Source organism: Kickxella alabastrina (genome assembly GCF_025024165.1).
Source record: "Kickxella alabastrina strain RSA 675 chromosome Unknown BX661scaffold_17, whole genome shotgun sequence".
NCBI classification, from domain to species: Eukaryota; Fungi; Kickxellomycota; class Kickxellomycetes; order Kickxellales; family Kickxellaceae; genus Kickxella; species Kickxella alabastrina.
Genome location: NW_026251488.1, coordinates 399,700 through 413,237, shown reverse-complemented (window position 1 = coordinate 413,237; position 13,538 = coordinate 399,700). Strand labels below are relative to the sequence as shown.

Sequence of the window (13,538 nt, the reverse complement as noted above, 5' to 3'; positions counted from 1 at the left end):
TTTTTTTTTTTTTGGACAAAATAAATTTCAAACAGGCATTTATTATACTCTCTACTTTTCTTCTTCTTCTTGTCAAGAGCTTTGCATTTCCTTTTTTTTATTTTTCTCCCTACTTCAATTATTACAACAACAGCGCCCAGCTCCTATTTATTTTCTAACAGCCAGCAATTTACAATGGAACCCGAACGCGTCAGAGTGCTCACTGGGTACCGCCGCACAATCGTCGAGCACAACGATTGGGAGGAGAAAGTCAAAGAAGGTAAATAGAATTGAAGCTTAGGACACATTCCCAGTTCGCTTTTTTTTAAAAAAAAATTCAAGCCCGTCTCATACTATTCTACAAACTTTATCTTTGGGATATTCAAATCTAACACACGCACACACACCCAGTTCGCCACATTCATTCTGCATTTAAGCAAATATAGCTCGTCTCGGCGTGAAGCGGCTCGAGTCAGACTACGGCAAGTCCGAGGACGACCTTAAGGCGCTGCAGAGCGCCGGACAAATAGTCGGTGAGGTGTTCAAGCAGCTCGACGACGACCGCTTCATAGTAAAGGCCACGACAGGGCCGCGCTACGTGGTGGGCTGCCGCAATAAGGTGAATAAGGCGGAGCTCAAGCAGGGCACGCGCGTGTCGCTGGACATGACCACGCTGACCATCATGCGCAGGCTGCCGCGCGAAGTCGATCCGCTGGTATACAACATGACGGCGGAGAAACCCGAAAACGTCACGTTCGCCGGTGTAGGTGGCCTGGGAGAGCAGATCCGCGAGCTGCGCGAGGTTATTGAGCTGCCCTTGCTCAACCCAGAGCTGTTCCTGCGCGTCGGCGTGCAGCCGCCCAAGGGCGTTCTGCTCTATGGCCCGCCTGGTACAGGCAAGACCATGCTGGCCAAGGCTGTGGCCAACTCGCTAGAGACCAACTTCCTCAAGGTTGTCAGCAGCGCCATTGTCGACAAGTACATTGGTGAGAGCTCGCGTATTATCCGCGAGATGTTTGGGTATGCGCGCGACCACGAGCCCTGCATTATATTCATGGACGAAATCGACGCAATTGGTGGAAGGCGCTTTTCGGAGGGTACGTCGGCGGATCGCGAGATCCAGCGCACGCTGATGGAGCTTTTGAACCAGATGGACGGCTTTGACTCGCTGGGCAAGATCAAGATGATCATGGCCACCAACCGGCCGGATACGCTTGACCCGGCTCTCCTACGCCCTGGTCGTTTGGATCGTAAGATTGAGATCCCATTGCCGAACGAGCAGGGCCGCATGGAGATTCTCAAGATTCACGCTGCCGGTGTCGCCAAACACGGCGAGATTGATTACGAGGCTGTGGTCAAGCTTAGCGATGGGTTTAACGGCGCGGATCTGCGCAATGTGTGCACGGAGGCCGGCATGTTTGCCATTCGTGCGGAGAGGGACTATGTCGTGCAGGACGATTTCATGAAGGCTGTGCGGAAGGTCGCTGACTCGAAGAAACTCGAGACAAAGTTGGACTACGAGAAGATTTAATTTTTCAATTAATTTTATTCGGGTGTTTTTTTTAATTCCTTACAAACTTTCATTCAAATGACCTGGACAGCCAGAGTGTACTTACTATGTGTAACCATTGTGTGTTGAATTGAATGTTTACGTTTCTGTTTCCGAAATTTTACTGCATGTCCCCCGTCCAGAGCAACTAACCAACTCATTCGTACATGGGGGGTTTGACTATTTATAACACAAAATCGATTTCAACCTTTCCTTCTTCATTTTTTAAATTATTTGCCTCTAAACTCTTTTTCTTGCTCAGCCATGACCAAAGGAAACTTATTTGGAATTTATTCCGCTTCCAACCCCGTCAACCAATTAAGCACTAACCTTTCGCAAATGAGCACTGAGTCAGAATCAGCTTCGAGTTCCACAGCAACCGTTCCTCTTCCTCCCACCTTCGGCATACTTGGCCAAAAGAGCGCTGCTCCGACCACCCCCGAGCCCGCTTCTGCCATCGAGCCCTTGGCATCCTACCAGCGAGTCTTTCAGGGACTCGACAACCTCGATGACACGGTCGAAGCCGTCGAGCCCTGGCTTGCCGCCGCCGAACACTGCTTTGGCCTTATCCCCGACGCTACCAAGCTGACCATCATCAGGCCCAAACTGACTGGTGCCAAAGTGTCCACCCTACGCTTCCTCAACCTCACCACATGGTCCGAGTTCAAAGAGGAGCTCTTTGATGTGCTTGGTGTAGAAGATTACCGACTGAACTTGGAGGCTAATATCTGGGCAAAAACGAGATACGAGAAGATGAGCCCAAGGGAGGCCCTGGCTCAGGCGAAAATTGATTATGCTATGCTTGTGCGTGCCAAGGGCGAAAAGAAGCCAGCAAATATTGATAGGCGCATTTTAGATGCTGTTAGGGTAAGGTTCCCAGAGAAACACATTGGCCATGTTGAGGTTGATACACCGCTGCGTGAGGCGCTGGTACAGCTGAAGGACGTTATCAAGACATCTGTGGCCAACAATAGCCGCGAGGGATGGCCCGATTACAAGTGATTCTTTTTGTTTACTTTTTCTTTGATAAAAAAATAAAGTATTTTTAATTCAATTCAATATTGTTTGAATGTAATTTAATGTCAATAAAAAGTTTATAAAACATGCCGTAATGTCGTGTGTATTTATTAAAATATGCAAATATGCAAATGAAATGACTATGCTGATAACCGATGAGGAATATTAAACCCCCCAACAAAAATCATACTTAGTAATATACATAGTAGCCATAGGCATAGCCAGGATAGCCGTAATAGGGATGGGCGGGATGTCCAGGGTGGGCATAGGGAGCGGCTCCGTTGATGATCAAATCGCGCTTGTGGTAGTTGGAGTGCGCATCACGAGGGAAGGCACCAGCAAAGAAAGGAGGGATAATTCCAGTACCAAATGCACTGCCAAAGATGTTGCCTTGACCGCTAACGGTTGAGCCAATGTTGCCCTGAATGCTGGTCTGCGCAGGGTTGATAAAGTTGTTACCAACGCTAGCCGAGTTCGAGTAGCCAGTGTTGAAAACGCTGCCCTGGATGCCAGAGTATGTGTTGCCTCCCGAGCTGCCAGAGTTGGAGATGGAGTTTTGGATCTGATAGCCGTTGTTGACGTTGGGGGAACTGATGGCAGTAGATCCGCTGGAAACGGTGGGGCCTGAGGTGCTGGCAATCTCCTGGGCAAGAACAGCGGAGGCGGCGATGATAAGGGTGGCGATGATCTGCATATTCAAAGATGAAGATTAATTAAACAAGTGTTTAGCAAGGCGAGAGATGAGGTAAATGAAATTAAGACTCTGGATGAAGCTTGATAATTTTTTTTGTAAATTTTTGTCCGCAACCATCGAGTTTTATACCATTTTGGTTGGTATGTTATTGACACATGTAGTGACTTTTTCTATTTTTTTACTAACAATATTTCAATTATGTTTTTGAAATAAAAATTCTGAATTTTTTGTAGGTGGACACGATCGTATGTGCTAAATAACTAATTTTTTTAAAAAAAAATGTGCGTTGGTTCACTACATCAGCCCCCTAGACATTGCATTGTTCTCAGATATTTTGTTTCTTGTAAAACAATATAATTGATACCAATGAACAATGCACTTATTAAAGGAGAAAAGGGGGCTCATTTCATATTTAAAATCCAACAATCTTCAGCACGCGCTATGTGTTTATAAAACAAACTGTTACTTGTATACGAGGGAGTAAACGCCACATACCTAAGCAAAAAAATCAATTAGATACAAGTAAATGATAACAATGCCCAAATTACGTACTATACTTAAGTGTTTGCGTGTACAAATAAACGTGTGAGTGGTAATTTACTGCATTATGTTGTATTTGTATTGGTCAAAGGTGATTTGCAACCAAGGGAAAACTAGAAACAAACGCGTGAGCATTATACTAAATTTGGCATAATTAATGCTATTTTTGCTTGACATATTTTTATTTGATTGTTGTCAGTAGATTTAACTCCTGAGCACTCATTAAATTTAAAAAACAAGAGGCTAATCGCTATTAATTGCGTTATCAAAATAATTTTTAAAAACACGTGTTGAATGTCTAACCATGCTAATATTTAAATGAAAATGCATTTATATTAAAGAAACTTAATAATAAATAAGCCAATTTGACGTTATGATAGATTTTATTGAATATATATGAATGATCGAAATCAAATAAATATAGTTAAATTAAGTATTGAAATAGGAAATGGGGAAAATAAAATGAAACTACTTTACAAAAAATGCAGCCCAGTCACTTAGAACCCATCAAACTTAAGCCTAGTTCTGGTTCTGGACAATGCTGGCACTCTGGGCCTTGTGCTCAATGTGAGCAGCGGGGATGCCGACAGTGTAAGGTGGCTGAGCATAGCGAACAACAGGGGCGGGAGCGTAGACCTGGGGAGGGTAGTAGCCATGGGAAGGGTAGTAGCCATAGGGGTAGCCAGCAGGGTAGCCATGGGGGTAGCCAGCAGGGTAACCAACAGGGCCATGGTTGTTGATAATAGCATCACGCTTGCCAAAGGCAAAGAAGGGAGGGACAGCTCCGGTACCAAATGCACTGCCAAAGATGTTGCCTTGACCGCTAACGGTTGAACCAGTGTTGCCCGCAATGCTGTGCTGCGTGGGATTAATGTTGTTGTTGTTCACGGAGGCCGAGTTTGAGAAGGCGGTGTTGAAGGCGCTGTTGGAGATGCCAGAGTATGTGTTGCCTCCCGAAACACCAGAGTTCTCAATCGAGTTCTGGACCTGGTTGCCGTTGTTGACATTGGGAGAGCTGATGGCAGTAGACCCGCTTGAAACGATAGGGCCCGAGGTGCTACCGACCTGCTGGGCAAGAACGGCGGAGGCGGCGACGAGAAGGGTGGCGATGATCTGCATGGCTGAGATTAAAATGATTGGTTAAGTTTGGTGAGGAATGGGTTTGGAAAGCGACGGGCTGAAAGATATTTGGGTTGAGAGCGATGTAAAGAATTAGACCTATGAAGGAGCTTAAAGTTCTTTTCTAAATGATGGGCGTTTTGCTTGTCTTTTATACCTTTATTTTAAGAGAAATAAATATTTGAGGGCACCTTTTTTTACTCTGACAGTCTCCCAGCATGAAAATATAGCTGCAAAAATATTAAATTGTCTGAGGGATTCACATGCATTTTGGTTATGCGCAAAATAAATAAATCTGAAATTTATGTCAACAACTTTTGTGATATATTGTGCGGTATACAATCAATCATATTAATTGATTTGCATTACTTGGCCCCTACTTTTATAATAGTACTCTATTAAAATGTACGTACAGATGAAAAAAGCAAAACAAACAAGACACAATACAAGGAAATTTTGATGCGAGAATTGCTTTTTTTATTTTAATTATATCTTTTAATCCCTGTTTTTCTATTTCTCGAGAATTTTACGTTCAAATACTACACAAAACGCGAAATTAATTTTGCTTCGTAGCAGCAATAACAATTTAGCGTTCAAAATATAGTGTTGTTAACAATACGCTTTAGGACAATATAATTGTGATGTGATAATTGTACAAAGAATATTTAAAAACAAATTAGTATGCCATTTTTATATTAAAAATATGAAATAAAAAACAATGATATGACAATGTGTAATTGGTGCTCATATGTGGCGTTTCAATATTTAAACAAAAAAGGCATTGTCGCTTTTTTGTATTACAAGTTGCTTTTCCTTTTAGAAGCAGGCAAGCCATTATCTGTATTGGGATATCTGTGCTTTTATTAGCCGTTATCCGAGTTTCTTCGCGACAACATAAGCATTGATGACAAAATCCACAATTAAAATTATAAATACAATTGTTTGAGCAATATGCGCCTCTACTTGAACAGGAAATAATGACATTGTTATTGGCACTTTTCAGATCTTGATAGAAAAAACAAATATATATAATCTAGCCACAGATTAAATACTGAAAATACTAAACAGACCAAACGTGGCTCCAATTTACTAATCAAGCCATTATTCAGATAGACAGATCATCGAATCCAAAGCTGAATATGTTTTGCCTGTCCACATAAGCAATTTGTGCCCAGTGCATTGCTATAGACGCAATTAAATTTGACCACGCGCCATTGGCATTGATGAGTATCAACAGTGATATGTATTCAACTTGTAGTTAGAGGGTGAAAATAATGAAAAGACATCAATATAATTTATAACAATTTAACAATTACTAAAACATAATATGTAACCAAGTTTTGCGCACGCATGTAAACCTAAAACCACTTTAACGCGAGAATATGCGGTCTTTTCTTTAATATTTTACTTATGGAAAACATGTTAGACTTTATGCAAATATACTTATTTTTTCTAATATAAAACTTTAAACTATTAAGCAATAATATAAAGAATATAGCTGCACATTTGTAAATAAAAATGATAGAAATTAAAAGTAGCAAGGGTGGGGGCGGGTTAGGAGAGCAAAACGGCACAAACAATCAAAAAGCTAGCACATTTGACTTGTACACCAGATCCAATATTTAGTTCTGGTTCTGGACAATGCTGGCACTCTGGGCCTTGTGCTCAATGTGAGCAGCGGGGATGCCGACAGTGTAAGGTGGCTGAGCATAGCGAACAACAGGGGCGGGAGCGTAGACCTGGGGAGGGTAGTAGCCATGGGAAGGGTAGTAGCCATAGGGGTAGCCAGCAGGGTAGCCATGGGGGTAGCCAGCAGGGTAACCAACAGGGCCATGGTTGTTGATAATAGCATCACGCTTGCCAAAGGCAAAGAAGGGAGGGACAGCTCCGGTACCAAATGCACTGCCAAAGATGTTGCCCTCGCCGCTGCCGGTGAAACCAGTGTTTCCCTTAATGCTGGTCTGTGTGGGGTTAATGTTGTTGTTGCCAACGCTAGCCGAGTTACCGTAGGCGGTGTTGAAAGTGCTGCCATCAATGCCAGAGAATGTGTTGCCTCCCGAAGGACCGGAGTTGGAGATGGAGTTTTGGACCTGATTGCCGTTGTTGACATTGGGAGAGCTGATGGCAGTAGACCCGCCGGAAACGGTGGGGCCCGAGGTGCTACCGACCTGCTGGGCAAGAACAGCGGAGGCGGCGACGAGAAGGGTGGCGATGATCTGCATGGTTGAGATTAAACTGATGCTTGGTTGGAATGCAAGTAAAAAAGTTGTGTTTAGAAAAAACTTTGTGGATGCTTGTGCTGTCGCTGAGGGGTAGGAGGATAGGATATTCTTTGTGCGATACAATAATTAGACCAAATGAGGAACTTAAGGAAACAGATAGCTGAACATGGCAACGAAGGGTCAATTTATAGTATTTTTGGTACGAATTGCTTCCAATGCCCAATTTTCAACGCTACACATAAATAGCTTGTGCCCATGGTGAGTCCTGCTTGTTTGTGTGCATTGAATTTGGGGCAAGTGCGAGAAAATGTTGGCAAAATTGTATTTGCACCTCATTTTTCCAGTTGAAAAATAGCGCTCAACCAAATTAACCAAATGGAGTCTGGGACTTGCTGTAAAACTACAATTGATTTTTGAAAACCCACTATATTGTTTCATATTCTTATTATGCTACTAATATATATTAAATTTAATTGTTTTGCAAATGAATAAATTGATAACAATGCCTTGGCCAATGTGTTGTTTTGGAATGAATTGCAACAGGAAATCATATCTGAGGGATGAAAAATACATTAGAGGGGTGGCTAAGCGAGAGACATCTTTTTCAAATATTGAATATTGAAGCTGACATTGTTTTGCATTTAGTTTCTTGTTATTTAAAACATGAGCATTGTCTATTCTGCAGGCTGGGAATGTAAGTAGTGTGAAATTACTCTAGAACAATGGAATATAATTTGTTTAGGATTTCTGGATTTTTCTATTAAATACAAACAAGTACATAAACTTTTCGAGTTTTAAAGAAACTGTAAGCGCGATTCGAACATTCTTTAGTATTGTTATAGCAAGCCGCCAATATATTAAATATTGTGCACAGCACATCATCACTACACTATACCAGTTACAATAATTAATTGTATGCCAACGCATGATATGTGTTTCCGCCACATATCAAAAGTTATACACCGCCGCATTTATTTTAAAGGGAACATTCGTCTCAACACACGCAGATATTGGGTATGGCGAGGCTGCACGCGACATTTGCTGTCGAATTGATTATATTCGTATTGTTGGCACTTTCAAAGCTCGCTAACCAAATCAATTCGAACTGAAAAGGAATTCAGCATAGTCGGATAGTGGGTCTGAGGAGTCCCCAATCACGCCTACTACATCCACTTCGTCGAGGTGGAGTATCATGATAGCTGCCAGTGACCGACGCACAGCACATTCTGCTGCCTTATCCCCCAGAAGAAATGAATCCCAGCTTTCGCCAAACACTGCCGCCAATATTGCTAGCGTGTCCCCCGAAAATGCAGTATGCGAGGCTGTTTTGGTGCTAAAGTGCCACGCCAACAGTGCGACAACTGGACGCATATCGTAGTAAATGGCCAAATCGAGTACAGCAGCCAGTTCATCTGGTGAGTATTGTTGATCGAGCACCATTGCAAACGCAGAAAGCAGAGCGGGCACTTCTGCGTCCCACTGTGTGTCTGGAGTAGGGTGCAGTACCAGCGCGTATTTGTGAAATATGTCGAAAAGCGCAAACAGGGCGGCGTGGTTGCTTTGCAAATTCAATTGTGTGGTGTTGCCTTGTTCAACTTGACCCTCCAAAAATGCACCGCCAACCATGGCCGCAAACACTGGGGAGTGCTCAACAACAAGCGCCTTTGATGTTGCTATGAGAGGCTGTGCGGCGTCCCTGTCATTGCCGCTCAAAATAATCAAATCGAGGGCACCGCTGCCGCTGCCATTCGCGTCCATTGTCGCCGAGCTCAACAAGTCAATGGTGTCATGCTGTGTCCCTAAAGTGGCGAGCACAGACGCACTCAATCTCCCTATTTGTTTCGCCACACAAATAGCCACATCCTCGAGCTTAGCAGTGCACAAAGCAACTTGTCGCAGAATCGTGGGCAGCTGGCGCCAGGCCAGAAACAAAAGTGCTTCGCCACACCGACCGCTGTCCTGGTCGCTCCTGGTCATCTGCTGCGCGAGAAAACTGGCCACAAACAAAGTGATATTGCTTATTTCTGGGACCCGAGTCCTGGCCGTCAGTGTGTCTGGCAGAATGAGCGCGGCCGAGATGCATACTTTGGGAATGCTGGACTTGTCGACCACATTTATTGCGCGCAAGAGCATTTCAACCGGCAGCGCTGCATCGATGGCGTCCCACATGACGTTGGGCCCAGACAGAGCTGTTTTGACAGCCAAAAGCGGCGAGAACATGTCAAATAGTGCGTTGCTCTTGTCATACAAGCATTCCAGCACATCAGCTTGAGACTCTACTGCCAGCATCCTGCTGCCGCTGGCCGAGTTGGTTGCTGCCACACCACCGTCAAAGTAATTGCCGGTCGTCGAGTGGAGCACAATATTGATCGGCAAGCCAAACAAGTTGTTGACGTATGTGGTCCATAGCTGCGCGAGCATGGGCTCACTATAGTAGTCGGCTGCTGGCCTTTGCTTGGGCGCGCTCCTGTGCAGCTGCAGTGCCCCATGAAGCAACTTGTCTACCAGATCTCCTCCTGGGAATGCCCCTGCTGGTTTGTGCTTGATCCCGTATTCGTCATCATGGTCGATAAGCGGGAATGTAATCAGATTGGCATGTTGGTCATCGGGTGACTGGAACACAAGGTCGTCAAGAAAGTTTGGCAAGTCCTGGCGCAAAAATAGTCTCTTTATCACGTCGGCAAAGTCAGAGACCAAGCCGAGCCCGACAAACACCTGCCAAAGCGCTGGGTTGTGAATGAGACGCACAAAGAGCTGAATCGAGTCCGACCCCAGGCCCCACACGTCCCGACTAATCCGCAAAGTGGTTTCGCTCAGTTCGCTAGCCCTGAGCGCCGGTACATCCAACCACAGCTTGGCTGCAAGATAGTACACAATGTAGACGACTGAATGCGACTTTTCCAGATGTGGGAACGACAACAGCCAAGCATACAATTGACCAATGTCAGACTTGGTCGGCTCCTTTTCTACGCACCCGGACGGTGTCAACGCCGCTTCTGCTGCTGGTGCTGGCATGGCGTCCTGCTGGAATCCGCCCAAATTCCTTATCGAGCTGTCCGTTGTTGGCAAGTACATGTGCCAGGACATCAGGTGTGACGGCAGTATGTACGCGAGTCTAGTTTGGCTCGAACTACCAGTTCCGCTGCCCTGGACCGACCGCAACACATCCAATAGACAGCGGACGCCAGCAGACAAAGCGAGCCCCCACCAGGTCATGAATCCCAGCGAGGGAGCCAGCGCATCCACGAACGTGGCCCTGCCCTTGGAGTTGGCCGGGAACCCCAAATACACGCGAAACAGGCTGTGCCTGACAATATTGCCAATCATGTCTAGCCAGATCTGCACTGTACAGATCATCAGTGGGCTTTGCAACAGGCGGCCGTCACGCGTACCCTGGACACAGCGCACAATGAATGCGGGCTCGAGGAGCAGTCGGCCCAGGCCCATGTGCATTGCCAGCTGCATCATCGACTCACTCGACCGCGGGCTGTGACCTCGGGCACATAGGTGTGGCAGTCGCAGATTATCAATTTCGCTGGTATACAGGTGCGAACGCACGCCCACGATGCCCGAGAGAATCTGCAGCGAGGCAAACGCAACGCTGCGGAAGTCATTCTCGGACAGTAGGCGATTGAATGCTCGGCAAGTTGCAACAATGTGTTCTGCCCCGCACTCGCCCGCTGCTGGGTCATCATTACTCCAGACAAGGCACCGTTCCAGAGTTAGCTGAAAATTGTCTCCGAGCAGCTTGTACGTCGAAAATGCGGCAAACAGGCGAAGTGTACGGGCCAGCATCGATGTATACGTGGTTTGTTCAATAACAGCATCATCGGCATTCCTGTCATCGCTAGCGGCATCATTCCCAGCGTCGTTACTGTCGCCAGACTCTGTATCGCTGACCCTGTCGACGCGCAGCGTGGGAACCCTCTGCACCCGCGACCAGTCCGTGGCCGACCTATGCAGCCGCACTTTATCACCGACAACCCTGATCTTGATGCGCTGCTGGCCGTCAATGAGTTCTGCCTGCCTGCCCACATTGTCGCGCGCACTAACAATATACGTGCTCAGCCACCGCAGAGTAGTCCGGAATGACATTGTCAATACGCTGCGCATGCCAGAATCGCAAGAACCGTTGCTGTCGCTGCTGGCCACCACCTTGGCCAGGACCTCGATGGCCGCGAATACGTTTGCGATCCGAGTCTCATGTGCAATCTCTTCCAATGCCTCGCGCCACTGATCAGCAATCGAATCTATGCCAGTGGTCTCGAGTTGCGAAATACCAGCACCAGCCTTGCTCCTTTCGGCAGCGTCGCTGGCCGAGGATGCCTCTTCGGCGCTCGGCAAAGGCATCGGCCTGAAAATGTACTCTGCGGCGGTGCACCGAAACCAACTAAACGCATTCTCATTGTTGTCCTTGCCGACAAACGGCGACTGCAGGGTGCACGGCTGGAACAGGCCTAGTGATGCAGCACGCGGGCGCACCAGCCGCATTATCCTATCGCAGGCCGCCATGCAGTTGAGCAACAAAGAGCGCATCGCGCTGGTCGCAGTCAAGTCGACAAAAGAACGGCCCATTAGGGACAGCAGTGCAGCGAGTAAAGAAAACACTTGCGTCTGGCTGTCTTCCGAAAACGTAAACGGCGGCTTACTGGATACCGGCTTTATGCGGGCATGCGGGTACTCGAGCGCCACGCTAAAGAGCGATTCGGAGAGAACGAGCAGCCAAATGGCCGGATCCGCCGCTGCTGCTGCAGATGGTGACATGTATGACTCGGATTTAGCCACTTGGATCCAACAGATGCGGCCGCCCTCGGCCATAGCTTCGGCGCAGCTCTCGCGCATTGTTTGTGACGTGGCCGACAGGTTTCCCCAGCACGAGACCCACGTTGTTATGCGACACAATGCTGCCCACTGGTAACACCGGTGTTTCTTCTGTGCACAGTACGCGTAAACAGACGTGCCTCCGGACCCAGATCCGGCCAGAACATATGGTCTGAACACCAATGCCAATCCGACACACAGTCGATTGATAGATTCGAGCAGCTGGTCGGTGACTTGGGCCGACACAGTGCCTTGCGTCAAATCGGCGCGAAGCGAGGGTATTATGTCCCGGACGCAGGCGAATAGCCCGCCGATATGGCCCTCATCCTCTTTCGCCTGTGTCGCCGCATTTTCATTATTTGCGCCTGTCTGCAGTGGCCACAAAATGTCACTGCTGCGGTCAGCCAGGGTGCCTACAAGAACAAACAGCTGGTGAGCGACACTTGCTCCATACACCGGCTTTTCTTTGTCCGAGCCCAAAATCCTATTGGCCACGGCGCCATTGCGCGCTCGCAGGATCCTGACCACGTACTTATCGCTGCGCACGGCGCTTTTATCGCTCAGCGCGCGAGCGAACAAACGCAGCAAATCAGCGTGCTCAATACTCAAAGTGCTCGAATCCGCCGCTCGCTGTTTCTTCGCAGGCGGCGGCTGCACAAACGCTTTATTAACCGACCACCCTCCGCCGATATCTGCCGTGGACGGGCCCAGCAATCCGTCTAAAACCGCCTCGCTCGCAAATCTCTCTGCCCTGTCGGATCCGCGCTTATCTACCACCAGTGCCATTGCTACGGCCTTGAACACCTGCTGCTGCACAAGAGCAATCAGACCAGGATCCTCCGTCGTTGTCGGCAAATCTCCCACCACCCATATTGTGGCGCGCATCATAGTGGCAAACACGCTAGCGACGAATTTGCAATTAACCGGCGTTATCGACTCCTCCATACGCACGGTCTGCATATGCGACAATGCAATTGCCAAAGCCACAAGGCATCGGGATACCTGCGGCCGGTTGTTTGTGTTGTTAGGGAGGTCATTGAGTGGCTGGCATAATTGGACGAGGAGGGATCCGAGGCTGCGCCAGTCGAGGGTGTTGAGCATCTGGAGGTACACTTCGACGCGGAACCGTCCTTGGGATCCTACTAGCCGGTCCTGGCCCTTCCAGAGACTGCGAAACACGGTTGATGCGCGGCTGGTTTGGCCGGATTGGCTGGTGGATGTGGCGGCGGCTGTGCTGCTGCTGCTAGTGTTTTTGGTCGTAGAGCTGTTAGTAACCATTGTGGATGCAAAAAAGTAGTATAAAATAAAAAGAAAATGAGAAAATAAAAGAAAAAAGGCCGGCAAGGCTGGTTTGTGCTCTTGCAGAAGGAAGCAGAAGAACAAAAATACGGGCTTTGTAACGAATGAGCCCAGCCGCTTTGTGCTGCCTTTAAATACCACTTTTGAGTGTTACACTTTGGCACAAGCCATATTTTTTTGACATGCAAGCCTGGTTGACAAAACAATAAATGATGTATTGCTGCGCAGCACATATCGCATGTCCATATCGCAGTGGAGGCGCGCAATGCATTCAACACAACCCAATTCACCATCACTC

The 13,538-nt window shown here is 47.2% G+C and overlaps 6 protein-coding genes across 6 annotated transcripts; 2 read left to right on the top strand and 4 right to left on the bottom strand.

Annotated features, from left to right (window-relative positions):
• The first annotated feature begins 6 nt into the window (after nt 1-6).
• BX661DRAFT_185177 (26S protease regulatory subunit 10B) lies at nt 7-1,669 on the top strand. Its single transcript, XM_051536713.1, has 2 exons — nt 7-259; nt 426-1,669. The coding sequence occupies exons 1-2, from the start codon at nt 175-177 to the stop codon at nt 1,508-1,510; spliced, it is 1,170 nt and encodes a 389-aa protein (XP_051390434.1). The 5' UTR covers nt 7-174; the 3' UTR covers nt 1,511-1,669.
• On the top strand, nt 1,666-2,587 carry BX661DRAFT_185176 (uncharacterized protein). Its single transcript, XM_051536712.1, has one exon. It carries the CDS (start codon nt 1,793-1,795, stop codon nt 2,528-2,530), a length of 738 nt encoding a protein of 245 aa, XP_051390433.1. The 5' UTR covers nt 1,666-1,792; the 3' UTR covers nt 2,531-2,587.
• Nucleotides 2,588-2,735: 148 nt separating this feature from the next.
• On the bottom strand, nt 2,736-3,371 carry BX661DRAFT_172239 (uncharacterized protein; the record flags this gene model as incomplete). The annotated part of the gene is made up of 2 exons (XM_051533764.1): nt 2,736-3,233; nt 3,369-3,371. 2 exons carry the CDS (start codon nt 3,369-3,371, stop codon nt 2,736-2,738), a joined length of 501 nt encoding a protein of 166 aa, XP_051390432.1.
• A 779-nt stretch (nt 3,372-4,150) lies between these two features.
• BX661DRAFT_185174 (uncharacterized protein) lies at nt 4,151-5,077 on the bottom strand. Its single transcript, XM_051536711.1, has one exon. It carries the CDS (start codon nt 4,896-4,898, stop codon nt 4,299-4,301), a length of 600 nt encoding a protein of 199 aa, XP_051390431.1. The 5' UTR covers nt 4,899-5,077; the 3' UTR covers nt 4,151-4,298.
• A 1,443-nt stretch (nt 5,078-6,520) lies between these two features.
• BX661DRAFT_185173 (uncharacterized protein) lies at nt 6,521-7,120 on the bottom strand (the record flags this gene model as incomplete). Its single annotated transcript, XM_051536710.1, has 1 exon — nt 6,521-7,120. The coding sequence occupies one exon, from the start codon at nt 7,118-7,120 to the stop codon at nt 6,521-6,523; it is 600 nt and encodes a 199-aa protein (XP_051390430.1).
• A 747-nt stretch (nt 7,121-7,867) lies between these two features.
• On the bottom strand, nt 7,868-13,287 carry BX661DRAFT_185170 (uncharacterized protein). The gene has a single exon (XM_051536709.1). The coding sequence runs from the start codon at nt 13,217-13,219 to the stop codon at nt 8,216-8,218; it is 5,004 nt and encodes a 1,667-aa protein (XP_051390429.1). The 5' UTR covers nt 13,220-13,287; the 3' UTR covers nt 7,868-8,215.
• Nucleotides 13,288-13,538: the final 251 nt, after the last annotated feature.